Source organism: Ambystoma mexicanum, chromosome 14 (assembly GCF_040938575.1).
Source record: "Ambystoma mexicanum isolate Mex_15411 chromosome 14, UKY_AmexF1_1, whole genome shotgun sequence".
In the NCBI taxonomy this organism is placed as follows: domain Eukaryota; kingdom Metazoa; phylum Chordata; class Amphibia; order Caudata; family Ambystomatidae; genus Ambystoma; species Ambystoma mexicanum.
Genome location: NC_090940.1, coordinates 551,102,177 through 551,119,243, shown reverse-complemented (window position 1 = coordinate 551,119,243; position 17,067 = coordinate 551,102,177). Strand labels below are relative to the sequence as shown.

General features: G+C 48.0%; 1 protein-coding gene across 2 annotated transcripts in view; it reads left to right on the top strand.

Moving 5' to 3' along the window:
- The window catches only part of TSHR (thyroid stimulating hormone receptor), a 672,050-nt gene that overhangs the window by 476,516 nt on the left and 178,467 nt on the right, over nt 1-17,067 (top strand). For both annotated transcript variants that reach the window (XM_069637860.1, XM_069637859.1), the window contains exon 3: nt 1,289-1,363. In XM_069637860.1, the coding sequence (XP_069493961.1) occupies nt 1,289-1,363 (75 nt within the window). The remainder of the gene's footprint in view (nt 1-1,288; nt 1,364-17,067) is intronic.

Below are 17,067 nucleotides of genomic sequence, written 5' to 3'. Positions count from 1 at the left end.
GTTACCACCAAACCACATACCTGTACCTTCTGAATGGGGTGCCCCTGCGGGGGTGACTACTGTAAAAATCTGTCCCAGACATGACAGGCCACTGTCCTTGACACTGAGAGGCGGGAGCTGGCTTCAGGTTCACATAGTGTATATCAAAGGTTGTTGGGGATTTCCTGTATTTTGTTAATCCTGTGACCAGGCCCTGCCTGTTTAAATTATCACGGATTAGTACGTGCAGCTGCCACCAGCAGCTAACAAAGGGCAGGGCGAATCCATGGATCCTTTGTTAGTTAATTAGGCTGGCCATGGCAGGAGGAAGGTGTTGCCTTCCCCTTCTGAGATGCCTTGATGTACTCTTGGAGTCATAGTCCAACTAAATATGACAAGGGGGAATGGCGCCTGTAGGCTGTGTCCACCAAGAGTACATAGGTCTATGTGTATGTCGTGCGGTGAGAATAGGAAAATTTGTGCTGATTAGCCCCACGCATTTTCCAGAGGTTGATCTACCATCATTCAATTTCATTTAAAATTTCAAAAAAGCCCAGGCGAGCGCACACCCACCGTGCGGATGGTCGAATTCCTCACATTGGTTACATATAGAACACAGCAAGGAAGATGATGTTACAAATATTGTTAGCCCTAAAGAAACTATACAATGTAGGGGGGTCTATTCTTTGAGGAGTGGGCTCCCCTGGATGGGGATTACCATTCCGTGATGACTTTTTCCACTCCCGTTCCTCCCCTTTACTGTTCGGGAGGGGTCGCCTGTCAGCCCTCCTTCCCATTGTATGACGGACACCCCTTTGATGCCCCTATTCTTTTCTTTAGAAAAAAAAAAATTGGTTACAAAATCCTTTACCGTGGGAAATATTCTGCGGTAAAGTGACCTATTCTGGGTTCCCTATCATCACCAGAGGGTTTTCACTGGCTGACAGAGCTGCCCTATCACGGAAGGGCAATTCTCCTGGGACACCCCAGATCTTGAATTCCGGATACAGTGTGTGGAAATGTTGCTAGGTCTGGAAAAGATTTGGGGCTATGCTAATGTCGGGACTGTCAGGACTCGAGGCTTTTAGTTGTAGCCTCTGAGCTTCTATCTAGGCCTACAACCAAAAGACCCGGGGCTATAGCCCGCCAGTAGCTACTGTAGCAATGCCTCTGTGTGGACTAATGCTCTAGTTGACCAGCATTGTGAGTGCTCTGCGCATTACCAGGCTTTGGGGGAAATGTAGTGGTGCTATGTGGGTGCTCGTGGTAACATGTGTTTAATCTGCTCTTCTTCTATTCTTTCCTCCAGCTACATCTCTATTGACCCAACGCTTGAGCGGCTGGAGGCTCACTCCTTCCACAACCTGTTGAAAGTTACTCACATGTAAGTAAACAGTGCACGCACACCCAGGTTAACCCCAATTCCGTATCTTCCGCGTACCATCACCCACTGATGGCTTTGTTTTCAGCAGACAGCATTCCACACTCTGAGGCTTTCCTTTTTTGAATAAAAGTCACATTTGATGATGTTTATGATATGATATATGATATTTTATTTGTATCGTGCTCATACACAAGTGTTTCAGAGCGCAACGAGGCAAGGGAGGGGAACAAGGGAGAACAAAACAACGATCTTACTAGGCCAGTGACATTGAGACCACGCAAGTGCAGGAAATTAAGGAGTCAACACATTTTGAATGGATGAATCCAACTAAAAGCCGCAGGTATCAAATCTTAAAAACATCGAAAATCTTGAAATATGACCTTAACAGCTCCATTCTTTCTATCTCTGAACTGGTGATAAAAATTATATAAGAGATGGGAGGATAAGAAGAAACTATGGTAAATTATGAGTATGCGAAAGGAAGAGAGATCGCCATTTTGGAGACCATCGAAGCAAATGAAAATGACAAATTTTTAATTACATTGTTTAATTATTGTCCTTCAGAGCATGTTAGCTTGCCTTTAAAGATTTGGAAAAGTGGAATCTAGTTTCAAACCACCATAGAAGCACGTATTCCAGGGGACTGCAACGTGTGGCGCTCGCTCCAGATGTATTTGACTACAACTCCCATGATCCTTCACCATTGGCATTGCTAGCTTGGTCTGATAGCATTTGTAGTCCAAAACATCTTGAGAGACAAAGGTTGCAGACCCCTGCCGTATTCCATAACATAACAGGCGTATTTGTAAAGCACACGTTCACCCCTGAAGGGGCATCTTGGCATTAATAACAGATGTTTATTGTTACCCACCTTAATGGTACTCATTTTATCGACCTCAGAAGAATGAAGGGCTGAGTCAACCTGCCGGGATTCGAACCTTTAACCATGAGATCAAACACAGGCCCCTGTAGTGGATGCATTAATCAACTGAGCCACAGACCCAGCTCTGAGTTTCTTCTTTGTTCTCTCCGTTTCCAGCACTGTAGCCAATCAGCATGCTTGGAATAGATCTCTAAACACCTCTAACCACCCATAAGGGCTGTATTTCAAGCTTCAATATGTTATGTGTACACACTAGGCCAGGGCTTAATTTGTAAAGAAATAAGTTTGTTTATTTATTTGTAGTGCCAGTGCCCAAACAATCTTGGCTCACTAATGATGGCGACAACGGCCCGGCTCAGTGTCAGTGTCAATCTCGCTGAATGTTGTGTTGCTTTGTAGCTATGCTTTATGTAGCGCTGACATGCGCTCTCGAAATAGCGCCATAGTGCTGATACAGTAGTGAAAGAGAAGAGTGGTTGTGCCTTCTATGTGTGCCCCCCCCCCCGCAGTGTCTGTAGTACAGCAGGATACTGATATTTTGCTATAACTAAAAGGTACATATGCACCAGAATTGATACAGAACTCAGATTAGCAGCTTCACAGAATGCTGTAGCATTGATGAAAGTGACAACTGGTGCAAGGAGCAGAATACACATACCACAGCATAGATGGGGAATACAGATCAGTTAGAGGTCCCATTTCTTTCAGTAGTTTTGCTATGAGTGTGCCAAGAAACAAATTGTGATGAGCTATATGCCTGAGCTCCCTACCACTATACATGAAGTGGTGCTATTGCCAATTAAACCATGAGTGCAGATTTTTGGTGTGCACACTGAGAACTACACTACTCTGAGGAGCTGACCATTTTGAAATGTTAGGGACTGGGCCTGGCCATTTTTACAGGTCAGGCCAGAGATGAAGTGTAGTATAAATCATATACTGCACCACTAGTTCTTTACATGTACTTTACTTCAAAGGCTCAGGAAACACGTCCTTGATGCTTTAGAGACACACACACACACACACACACACGTCGATGGCTATGCTGCAGCTCGTTAAGATGCTCAGGCTGAAAGCACATTTCAGTGGCTGTGGCACAGCCTTTTATATGCATGATGGAACATTTCCAACTCAAAGAGATCACAAAGCACCACTTACCTTGTAAATCTGTGCAAGTTTCATTGAGCAACACAAAGCGCCCATTTGAAGATTTGTACATATCCATGATGTCTGCTCTCCTGATATGCAAGACAATAAAGTTGCTTCAAGTCACTAACCAAATGTTTTCAACATCACAAACGACAACGCGCTGGAAGTTTGTGACAAAGAATCTGCATATCTTATCTATCTTTGCGTATTACACAACTTGTTTTTTTACATGTCTTAAAATCACTGAAAGTACCTTGGTGTTCACTAGATTTTTCAGGTTGGCATTGTCTTGCATTCTGGGACTGCTAGTTTACCATTGGCATTCAGGATGTGAAAATTAAAGCCACAATGATGTTCTTTTGGCTTAACAACGTGTTGCTATAAAGGAATTACATTACATGTTGCCATGTGGCTTTATTATGAAATGTGTGCGTGTGTGTTTTTTTAAGTAAACTCTTGATATTATTACTGTACACCTTGAAATCCAACTATTTGTGCCAAAGTTTGTGATACTCAGAACTCCCCCCTGCCCCCGAAACCCTCTCTACCCACTCGACTACCTCCCGGCCAGAGTTCAATCTCACTGTGCGAAGTGCATGGAAGTGTGTCGCCTTGCCTGGCTGCCAGCTGTGCTCAGACAGTGGGCTGCGGATTTAACTTTACAGTTAACTGTTAGTCTCTGGTGCTCTCCTACCTTAGTTCCCCTTTCCCCACTGGCACCGGTCTGGTCTGACTCAGTGAGTCAACTGAAAAGAGTAGAGGAGCGGAGGATTATTGGTCCGGTCGAGGCTCGAATGCCTGGACCGGAAAAAAAAGGATGTTTAATGAATTTCTCGCTGCCCTCTGCACGTGCACACCAGACGGGGTGTGTCTCTACACTACATACTGAGTCTGCGTGACCTGGCTGGCACACAAGACAGTCACGGGGCCCATACCGGCACACATTGGATGACATGTCACCCCTGACTGCACCCAGGCTTCCAGGGCAAGGAGGAAAGTGGGGCGGGTCCAAGTAGTTGAAAGCAGTTTGGGTCCTCTCCAGGAGCAGAAGGAACCGACCTGCCACAGCTTCCGTGGGCCGGGCACTTAGCCCAGCAACCATTTATGCTAATTGCTAGCCCAGTAGCAATGAAATGCTCATTGCTGTCGCTGCCACTGGGCTTGGCAATATAATGTGTTTTGTTTGCTACTAGTAGTCCTAGTAGCAAATAAATACATTATATGACGGGCCCGGTGGCGGTGACAGTAATGAGCATTTCATTGCTGCCGGGCCTGTGCGGTGCTGTGCCACACTACAACTGCTACAGTAGCGGCTGCAGTGGTCAGAGGAGTGTCACGTGCTGGCCCGGTGGCCCATCTCCTCCACGGGTTGGTGGGTTCCAGCTCTGTTACTTAGCCCCCGAGCCCCACAACAAGGCAAGACCTGCAGCTGCTGCTGGCCTCCTACTCACATCATGGAGTGCTCATTGCAGCTGAGCTGGTGGAGTTGGAGCACTATGTGGCCATCACTGCGCGGGCTGCCGCCTCACTGTTGCCGTCATTTCTTTGAGCATTTTATTTTGTTGAATATGTGTCTGTCCCCACTGCTGGGAGCAATCAGACCTCCCAAAAAAAAAGTGCTGTACCCAAAGAAGAGTGCCGGTGTTGACCACCGGCAAACACCGGCACAAATTAAGCACTGCACTAGGCACCGGGTATGAAGACATGGACTAGCTCTGTCACAGGAAGCCCATAGAGTTCCCACCTGTACAAACTTTGATAGTGTTACAGCCCTTCTCACCAGAGTCTAGTGTGTGACAAGTGTGCTTCTCCTTTGTAAGAGACCCTCCCATTGGCTCGGGACCACTAGCTTGGCCGGCGGCCACCTACTCCAAAATAGAGCCCTCTGCTGCAAGCTCTAATGCTTCATTAAGATCTTGAAATTACTCTAATGTATTGTATGAGATTCTTTGCAGGTTTAAAAAAAATCATCTGAACATTAAATAACAGCAGGAGATCTTTCGGCCATGATTGCAGTTTCTTGCTGGATATCCAGTTTCTTACTCCCTATATTTTTGCCCAGGTTCTTGACTAAATGCGCATGCTATCATGGAGCCATCTACTGGAAGGTGGAAAAGGGAGATACTTAGTTTGTAGATGGGGTGTGTGCCTTTTCAACTAGTAGTTAGCATGGACCCGCTAACATAAATCTGCACGCTAAAAGGTTTGGAACTGAAAAGGTCCTCTAATGTTTGCATTAGAAATAATGTCCAAGACTATTGATTTTACTTTTATTTATTTAACTGCTTTTGTATAACGTGTCTAATACCGCACCCGAGTTCGGTTTCTAAGCACGGATCCAGGATTCAAACCTCTGTTGATCTGCATAGTCTTGCTTCCTAGACCAGCGCGTTGCCCCTGTGCTATCCTAAGTTTCTCTTCCGCCATCGAGATTTTTCGTGGAACGAGGTATGAGCTCAGAACAGAACATGTGTTTTCCTATCCGGGAGCAGCTGTACTTAAATGGTTAATTTTCCATTATTATTAACAGAGGACGCATTGTTTTATGCAACCCCTTAGTGCAGGGGTCTGCAACCAGTTGCTCTGCAGATGTTTTCAACTACAACTTATTTCTGCCCTAGCCAGCAAAGTCAATGGGCCAAAGTCCAAAACACCCATAGAGCCAGTTTGTAGACCCCAGCCTTGGAGGCTGGCAGGCTGGATGTAGATGTGTGTAAAACCACCCCAGAACGCACGACCGCTTGCACTATTAATCTTATCTAGAGGGATATTCTTGGTACTTTTTCTATAGAGATAACATTGGTCTTTCCCATGCCCCTATATGATGCCTCTTGTCTAACACTAATGACTTGTATAATGGCATTTTCTGTCACGAGCCTGATGTATACTGCCATGTGCTTGCCCTTTTCCCCACGTGTCACAATCTGTCCAACTGTCCCATGTACACGACACATATGAGCCACAAATCTTCAACCATTGATGGAGATCTTGAGGCATCATGAGATGTGTTATCAATCTTATGTCGATGATACCCAGATCTTCATCAAAATTGGAAATTTCGAAGAAACCCTTGCCAGGGTCAGTTATTGCCTGCAAGAGATTAGTGAGTGGATGTCCATCAGCCAGCTTCAATTGAATGCATCCAAAACAGAGTTCATCCTGTTTGGGCCTAAACATCTACTTGCAGCCTTTAAAGAACAGCCAGCCCCCAACCTATTGGGTGTAGAGCTGTGCTTTGCCTCTAAGGTAAAGAATCTGGGCTGTATCTGGCAGGACAACATGGGATGTGAAGGCCAGGTTGGGGCCAAGGTACAGGCATTTTTGTACTCATTACGATTACATCCGCAGGTTCTGCAATATATTCCAGAAGAGGATCATGCCACGGTGGTGGGGGCTTTGACTAATGACCATCTGGACAATGGTAATAATCTGTTGATGGGTATTCCAGCAAAACAACTATATAGGCTTCAAAAGACCCAGAATGCGGCAGTTTAACTGGTCTGCGGACTGAGCAAAACTGCCCATGTATCTCCCTCCCGCCGAGCACTACACTGGCTGGCTGTGGAAGAACGTATTCATTTCAAAGTGGCATGCCTTATATTCAAATGCCTAAATGGATTAGCTCTGAATTATTTGAGGGATAATATTAGCCGTTATCAGCCTTCCAGGTGCTTACGTTCAAAGGATCAATGACTTTTGATTACCCCCTCATCTGCCTTTGTATCAAGGGGGGAATAGAAGATTTTCTGTCTTCGGCCCAAGACTCTGTAATAGTATTCCTAGAGAGGTCAGGGCTTTGGGCACTATCAATTTTGTAGGGCACTAAAAACATTCTTGTTTAGAGAGTTGTCTAGCAATATGTTTGTGATATGAACGCTGTTCTAAATCTGATGGTGGCTGCAATCTGTTTGTTCAAGTCCCTTCATAATTCCAGCTGCGCCACTATACGGTTCAGTCCATCATGAGCACGATACCAATGCTCAAAATCAAATCCAACATATGATGCAAATTGTCAGTCCGTACATGTGTCAATCCATAACCGCTATATGATGCCATTTATGTGCCCCATGTTACATAAATAATTGCACTGGTCTCCCATAATCCCTCATATGATGGCATGTATCTTTCCATACATGGTATGCAGTGATTTTAACGAATGAAAAATTCTGAACTGAATTTTTATCGAACCAAAAACACCTACAAAAATTACGAATTTGTTAAAACTATGTATATGTAGTTGGGAATGGGAATAGTAGTTTTAGGGGTGGGGACGGGGCGGGGGTAAGTATGAATAAAAAAAATGGTGGTTTGGGGGCAGAAAAAAACTTTTTTTTTAGGTGTTTTTGGTTTGTTCAAAATTAATTTGTTGTTTTGTGATACGTTAAAATCACATGTAACCTCATAATTCCTTATAAGAAGGTGGTGCACAGTTACGATAAGCAGTTGCCTTATATTATGTTATGTCATGTTGATTCATACCACGCACTGCTACTACACAGGAGCAGTCTCCAGGCGCTATGTGAATGCATTAGAAACGCACTAGTCCTTCTTGAACCCATGTATAAATTCCCCTTTCTATATCCAGGCAAGGAACTGCCCAGCAACACCGTCCTTTCAGAGAGACTGAAATCCCTGAAAAGACCAGTCAACCCATCTCTGACTACTCCACAACAACCCCCGCCCCACAGACCCCTCGGACAAAACATGTCTTGCTAAGAGGGGAGCATCCCACATCTTTGGGTCATTAGCAAGTGTATCGGAAGGATATCTCAGGGGCAATGTGCTCGCCTTGGAAGCAAGACGACACAGAGGAACACCACAGGTTCGATCCCCGGATCTGCGCATAGAAACTTCTGGGTATTAAGCGCGTTATAAATAACCTATCATATTGATCATTGAGACTGTAAAGTATCAAAGATCTTCCCCTTTCATTAAGAAAATTGAATGAATCCATTCTGGAACATTCCGCAACAGGTGTCCCATTTTCAAGTTAAACTTACCACGTGAGTCTGGACTCCTGATTGGGTAATGCGCATTTAATTGTTGAATTTTAAGCTCGCTCAGAGATATATAGGGTCGCGCCATCTAAGTAAAAGGCAAGCTAAAAGGCAAAGTTTGATTGTATTGCTCTGAGTTTCAAGGTGTCCAGTGGCTTCTGTGGCCTTCCCTGCTTACTTGTCCTAGTGCCTCTCAAAGAGGTGCTGTTCCATTGTGGCGGAAGCATGCAAGACTTCAGGTGCGCAGTCTCCTCGACTGGAGAAACGCAATTAAACATTTATTTTATCCCACCAGCTTACATGATTGCTCACAGACAGATATAGATAAATATTCCTTTGGTGCAGGGATATGTTAGGGTTGTTTTTAAAAGGCTTACCCACTCCTCCTAAAGGAGTTATGTCCGCAAGCCAGTGTACTCACACCGGTTAGGCCTAATTGAGGCACTAGCCCACTCAGGTCGCACCTCTGCGTCTCCATACCAAGGGTCTGCAACCTTTGGCTCTCCAGATGTTTTGGACTGCAAAACCCATCAGCCCTTGCTAACATAGCTTGTGGTTAGAGATCATGGGATCCGTAGTCCAGACCCCTGCTCTACACAAAATGCCACCCCCTCCAAGCTGCTGTAATGAGGGCACTCCGTAAATCAGGTCTAAGTTTACCTGCTTTGTTGTTTTCCTTCCTGTTGTTGGCCGCCCTCTCCTTCCTTATGGCCCCCCCCAAATCCCAGCTGTGTTTGCCTTTATGATCCTGTGACTCCCTATTGATTCTCCAACCGCCCTGCCCAGTGTCACCACTGTCAGCCCAGCAGTTCTACTCTTCCAATAACCTACCAGTCGTACTCTGTACCCTCCACCCCTCACCCCCCCCTGCCTTACACCCCCCAGCGTCATTTTGCCTGCTGCTTAGTGCTTCTCAGAGGATCAGGGTTGAAAGCCCGAGATGGAAATGTTCAAGGGAGAATAGATTGAAGATTATCTTTCCGAAATAACCTTCAGTCTTTTCTCCACTGAACATTTCCGATTTGGCCCCCACCCACACCCTAACACCCCTACTTACCTTGCTGCCAACTCGCTGTGTCCCTGCAACGTCTGTTCCCTTTCACCTCTGTGATTGGGAACCGGCACGTGGCAGGGCCCTTTCCTTTTTTCTTTTTTTTGCAAGGGACACCCCCGCAACCCCCACTCACAATATAGTGAGCAAAGGTGTGGTGGACACCCCCGCAACTCCTGTCACCGAATGGGGGATTTGGTTGAACTTTTCAGCCGTTCAGAATTTTCGAATGGCCGAAATTCGGCCAAATCTCCCATTCGTTCTTTTAATCTCTGTCTTTTTGGTCGATTCCCTCCTCAGAGACATCTCCACTCCTGAGCCCTGTTGCGAGCTGACATTTTGTCCCTAGGCCACTCTGGATTACAGCATTTTGCATCTGGCATCCAGACCTGAAACCCACTTATCGCCCAAGCTATAAGCACAGAAAAGTAAACCCTAACATGCAAAAAACAATCTCCCAAAAATACAATAAACAAGCCGTAACTGTCACGTTGATGTTAGCATGATGGGGGCGGGAGGGACAAGAGATGCGGGAGGAAGGGGAAGTGACGTATGAGGGTGGTGGGAAATAAAGGGCAGTTGGAAGTTGGATAGCAATAAAGACGGATGTTTATCTGGAGCTCTGCGTCCGCCTATTCTTGCTGCGACACGCGCCCTGCTCCGCGCCAGGCCATAACAATGGCGACGAGGGCGACGGTGTGAGCGGAGCGGCCCTCTTGGTAAGAGCACCGCGGTCCGCCCACAACGACCAGGCAACAGTGGCTGAACGCTCAGAGGCGGGGCCCCTCCCAGTCGGCCCCTGCACCCAGCCCAGGCCGAGGCGGCGAACGTAGGCAGTAGAGCCAGAGGCCCCGCCCGCAATCGGTGAAGGACAGAGCGGGGATACGTGCCCAGCAGGAGGACACTGCGCAACACGGAGCAGGTACGGCGACCGGCGCTCACTTGCTTTCAGCAGAGGAACGCTGCACAACACGCAGCAAGCACTTTGCCCGGCACACACGTGTTGTCAGAAGGAAGAGCGCCGGCAGCTCCAAGCCCGCAGGGAGGGAAAAGTCGCACACACAAAGCACGTGCGGCCCACGGAGAAGAAAACCCTCCAAGAACATTGCAATTAAAAGAGACTGCAAAGCATGTGTGTACACCCTAGTTAGAAGCACACGCAGGGGCCCAGGATCAAGTACTACAGCACGTGGTGCTGTGATTAGCCAGAGATGGTGCTCGTGCCTCGTTAGGCGGCCATCCAACGTCGGTGAGAAGGGGAGTCACAGCCCACAGGAGACCCTTCCCAGGCCCCGCAACCATAGTGGATGGTGCTCAGGCCCCAGCGGCGGCCATCTAAAGGTGAAATCAACGGAGGACACAGATCCAGCAAAGGAACACTCATCCTGTCAGAATGTCAGGTCAAGATGATGGTCAAGGAGCGCAGTTTCAAAGAAATGGGCCCCCAGCGCTGACAGCACCAACACAAGATCACATACCATACCAGCTACCGGACACACTAGCAGCTCAAATGACAGGTGCTTTTGATGTAACAGGCACTAGTAACATGGGTCCCAGATGGACCAAATGGATCAGGGACTTTGATTTATACATGGGAGCCACGGGACCAGTCGCAGACGCAAGGCAAATGTGCCTCCTGAAGCTAGCTGTAGGCTCTGCCACGCGCGACATCATCCACAAAATGCCTCAAGACTCCATAGACTCAATTCAAGACCTCAAAGATGCTCTGGCAGCCTATTTCGCGCCGCACACGAATGTCGACTATGAAAGACACTTATTTCACAGCACCAAACAGGCAAAAGGAGAGACAATGGACGCATATGTCATGAGATTGCGCACCAAGCTAAAACACTGCGATTTCGCTAACTACTCGAATACCGAGGCCCTGAAGTCCCAAATCATATCAGGTTGTGAATCGCAAGCCTTCCGCAGGAAGCTCCTCCAGAAATCCCGCACATTGGAGGAAATCCTTGCGTTAGCAAGGGTGGAAAGAGCCATTGAGTCCCAAGTGGAAAGCTTTGGGAACACCACTGCTGGAGAGAACGTAAACAGACTGCAGCAGGAGAAGAAGTCAGAGGAACTCATCTGTTATAAATGCGGGTTTGAGTGCCCACACGAAGGAGCATGCCCCGCAGTCGGAGAATGCTGCACCTCATGCGGCAAGGAAGGACACTCCAAGGCAGTGTGTAGGCTGTTCCGAGACCAAGGGAAAGACTGGCTCAAAGACAATGCCTCTCGCACGAGAAGTCGATATGGGGGGGGTCGTCCAATGCCAACCCAGCCCCAAGTACTCCCAGCACCCAGAATCAACCTGCGGGCGACCAGAGAGATTCTGGAGATGACCGACAGAAAAGGAGAGACAGAAGGACGTTTGCCATGCACGCACGTCCCGAACGCAGGTCGAGGCGACATGTAAGATACCTGGTAGAACAATCCCCTACCGACTCTGACCCCAGTTCATCTGGAAGTGACCAGAGGAAGAAGGCATACGTCTATGCCCCGGGCAACCCCACGGCGATGGCGCACAGCCCGACACTCATCATAAAACTACAAGAAAGACCAACTGAATTCCTGATAGAGGGGCCACTGTCAACGTGGTGAGTGAAAAGATATACTCTGAACGCCCCCAGAAGCCAAAACTCCATCCAGCCACGGTTGACATATATGCCTACGGAGCCTAGGCACCTTTGAGGTGCCTGGGACAGTTCAGCGGGCTCTGCCGCTATAAAGGGCAGGAAATGAGAGTCCCGATCCACGTTCTAACACAGAGACAGACAGTGGCTGTGTCCTGAGCTTCAAAGCGGCTGCTGATATGGGCTTGATACACATACTCTACAACATCATGGTCCACAAATACATTAACCCGGTGGAAATGATAAACAATTTATACCCAAAAATATTTAAAGGAATTGGAAAACTCAAGAACAGACAAATCAAACTCCACGTGGACAGCTCCATACGTCCAGTGGCCCAATCATATCGGGGAATCCCGGTCAACATTCAAGTGAAAGTCGAGGAAGAACTGCAGAAACTGCTAGAGCAAGACATCATCGAAAAAGCCACGGGACCCACCACATGGGTATCCCCGATCGTCCCAGTCCCCAAGAAGGGATCCAAGGCCATGAGACTCTGTGCCAACATGCGACGCCCAAATCAAGCCATCAAAAGAGAAAGGTACCCTGCACCCCGGATCACAGACATGATCCACCCATTGAACGGGGCGAAAGTCTTCTCCAAACTTGACCTGCAAAAGGGGTATCACCAGCTAGTACTACATCCCGAGAGCCACAACATAACTTTCGGCCCTCGCACGTCGGCCTCTTCAGGTACAAGAGACTAAGCTTCGGGGTGTCTTCAGCAGCGGAAACATTCCAGGCAGAGGTACACAACATTATTAAGCACATCCCGAAATGCCTTAACTATTCGGACGACATCCTAGTGTTCGGAGCTGACGTGAACAAGCACAATGAAATGCTAATGAAGGTATACAAGGCCCTACACGATGCCAATCTCACTTTAAACAAGGAGAAGTGTGAATTTCGCAAGACAACGCTAAAATTCTTCAGTCATGTATTCTCAGAATCGGGAATGACCCCAGATCCGGACAAGATCGCGGCCTTAAATGACACCTCTGCCCCAAGTAACATATCTGAACTTCGATCCTTTCTGGGCCTGGCCAGCTACTGCAACCGCTATATTCGTGACTTTGCATCGGTCAGTGAACCGCTAAGGAAACTAACCCATCAGGATGAAAAATTTGAATGGACTAGCGATTGTCAGAAGGCCTTCGAACTAATAAGCGAAAGAGTCGCGAAGGCGGAAAACATGTCATATTATGATCCCAACCGGAAGACTGAGTTAACGGTCGACGCCAGCCCCGTGGGATTGGGAGCCATCCAGGCACAACTCGATCCATTGGACCCCTCACAGAAACACATAGTGGCCTATGCCAGCCGCAGCCTGTCCACGACTGAGCAGGCCTACTCGCAGGCAGAGAAAGCGGGGCTCGCCCTCGTCTGGGCATGAAAGCATTTCCATCTATTTCTATAAAGGGAAACCATATCAAGTCGTCACGGACCATCAAGCCCTGCTGTTCCTGTACGGCAATCCCTAAGCCAAAATGCCTCCATGAATCACACAGTGGGGGTTAAGACTACAAGATTATGCTTTCAACATCATCCACAGGCCTGGAAAAGGAGAGAATCCGGCCGGCTTCTTGTCGAGAAGACCACGGGGGAAGAGCGTGCCAGAACCATCAGTGGCTGACAGATATCTGAGATACCTCGTCCACCAGACCACGACCGAGGGAGTCAACATGGAGGAACTCGCCAGAGAGACGGAGAATGACCCAGCCTGTCGCATCATCTGCGAAGGACTAGAATCCGGACAGTGGCGAAGAGCCAAAGAAAAGGGGAGAGTCGCAGGAGGCCAAGTAAGAGGACGTGGAACGACTACTGCTAGTGAAAGACGAACTGGCAGTGTCGGAAGACCACCTACACCTAAAGGACTGTAAACTAGTGATCCCTGAAGCCATGAGGACGAAGGTCATTTATCTAGCCCACGAAACCCACAGGGGCATGGTATCCACCAAACGTATGCTCCGCCAAAAGGTATGGTTCCCCACGTGGACACCCTAGTAGAGACTGCCCTAAGGGCGTGCCCCACTTTCTGCCTCATCACACCTAATCGCCACCCAGAACCTCTGCTCATGTCAGAGCTCCCACAGAATATATGGGAGGCTGTTGCGGCCGACTTCTTTGGGCCCATAGAAGGAGGGAAATATGTCCTAGCCATGATGGATGAGTACTCACGATACCCTGACGTGCGGCTAATATCATCTATGGCTGCTCATCATGTCATACCAGCTCTCGACCACATGTTCTCGGCCTATGGGGTACCAAAGGTACTCAAGACAGATAACATGGCCCCTTCTGTGGACACCAGTTCACCCAATTCGCAGAGTACCTCGGATTCCATCACAGGAAAATCACACCCTTGTGGCCCCAAGCCAACAGGATGATTGAGCGATTTATGGCAAACCTCAAACGAGCTCTAAAGGTCGCACGTCTAACAGGGCAGCCAAATGAGCAGGTGTTGAACCAGCTCAAGAGGGACTACAGAGGGAAGCCTCACAGCACGACGTGGAAGACCCCTGCTGAACTAATGTTTTGGCGAAACACGCAAACACGCCTTCCTCAAGCTGAAGCAATCAGCCCACGTCCCGTCCTAGACCCGGAAATCAGAGAGCGAGATGAAGCAGACAAGGCCCGGATGAAGGCGTATGCTGATACCCGCAGGCGAGCAAAGACTTCTCAGATTGTGGTAGGGGATGTCGTGGCTGTGCGTCAACCGACAACCCACATGCACACGGCAGCGTACTGTGAAGAACCCCTTCTGGTAACACAAAAGAAAGGGTCCATGATTACAGACCATGGGTCAGAAGGATCTGTCACGAGAAACTCGTCCCACTTCAAAGAACTCCCGCAGCCAGGAACTCGCCTGCTGGGTGGGAGAGTACAGGCTCCCCTGGACTATGAATCTGATGACCGCTACCTCGGGGACCAGAGGGACTAGGATGAGTCAGAGCGGGACGAAGGACAGGGAAACGCTGGAGGTGGAACAACGCCAAGACCCAGTCCAGTACGGCCACAGCGAGTCCGGAACAAACCTCGGCGATGGATCGAGGAAATGGACTAGAGACTCACCAGACCGCCGCCTGTTTTGCAATGAGTTTGGTAACTGTTTAAAAAGGGGGGAGATGTCACGTTGACGTTCCCATGACGACGGGGGCGGGAGGGACAACGGGGTGCGGGAGGAAGTGGAAGTGACGTTTGAGGGGCGCGGGAAGTAAAGGGTAGTTGGAAGTTGGATAGCAATAAAGACGGATGTTTATCCGGAGCTCTGCGTCCGCCTATTCTTGCTGCGGCACGCGCCCTGCTCCACGCCAGGCCATAACAGCAACAAAGCCAATATCTTTCAATCCTTTCTTTTGTCTTAGGTAGTACCTTTGGTTTAAAAAGCGCAGCCACCATATGCCAAGTGCACTCTCAAATGCTCCAATAATGCCACCCACTGCCAGTTAATGCCTCACATGCATGGTATAGTCGCAAGTGTAATGCACAGCCTCAAATGCCCAATTGCTGCCATCATATAGCAAGCCCAGCAGTAAATGCCCCAAAAATGCCATCCAATGGCAGTTGATGCCACATGTGCATGGCGTAATTTCATCTGTGGCCCACTTCTCACCGCTTTGTTGACTCCCCTCTTCATGGTGACCATTTTCTACTTAAAGCCCCGTCCTCCCTGTTTCTTAGTGAATCACAGCTTTCTCACAGGGAGGGGGAATCTGGGGAGCGTTGGGTTGGTTCTGCCCAGGTTTACCCTGCTGCTCCCCAGAGCACCATTCATATCCACTGCTTCGCCTGGCATCTGTTCCTTTTTCATTGACCTGAAATACTGTCAAGACAACCCTCAGCTTTTCACTGACCCATTGCCCAGCAGATGAATTGAGGTGGTAGTACAGCTTCCTTGCACACCGACTGTGGCACACACCTGTCCACCTGTTTGAGGAGGCCTGTGAGCAGATCGGTGAACATAATCCTCCACTGATGTGTCAAGTTAAAGGTTAGACTCAGTGCCAGGAACCCCATGTGTTCACCACTTGCAGGGAACTCCACTCACTGCTCACTCTCAGCAGTCATTGGTCATTTCGGTGCCCCCTGCCCACCAACCTGCATGCCCGATCACAATAAGTTAAGGTGTGGCCTGATGTGTGTACGGGCTGTCCCTCTGCCATCAGAGACGACTTTATGGGAGGGCCAAAGCAGCACGTGCCCCGGGCTCCCATTTTAGAGGGGGTGGCGGGGCACAAGGCTGCCTAATATAAAGAAATCTGTTTCCATTGTTCACCAAACAAACAACACACGTCAGGATAATTTATGGCTTTCTGCTGCAGCTAAATCTATTACCTGTCTGTTGTTGACAAGTACATTCTACTCCGATTACCTAATCCTGTAATGCTTTCTGTGTTCACTGTAGTATGTAGGTAGTTTGTGCATTCACTCGGAACAACCCCTGTATAATTCTTGCTTTTCTGTGGGGAGCATATTGATCATGTGCAATATCCAAAGTTGAAATACATATTGATAAATTTGAGTGCTGAGATGGTTCAGAAAGATAGCTCAGTGTGTTAAGCACTCGTTGCAGAGATCTGTGTTCATATGCAAGATTACAAAAACAAATTCCAGCAAGGCCGCCTCAGCCGTTCCTATATCCGAAGTTGATAGATGCATGTGTATGTAATTAGTTTGGTAGCACATCAGGTGCTATTATCAGCTATGAACCAGATAGCGGTTGCTATAAAACAGATATAGCATTGGCATGGTGAAGGAGTAGAATTTGGTTTATTCAGGAGGATGGTTGTTAAACTCAGGCAGCCACCCCTAATGAGGAGGATAAAGTGCTAGTCTGGAGAAGTGATTAGGTAAATGCATTCAAGACTTTGGAACCAAAGCATTCATCCTCTTACCTTAGCTTTGGCAGCAGACAATACAGCGATCATGGGCAAATCATCTTGTTTATTTCATTTATTTATTTATTTAGCATTTGTGGAGAGCTCCGAACC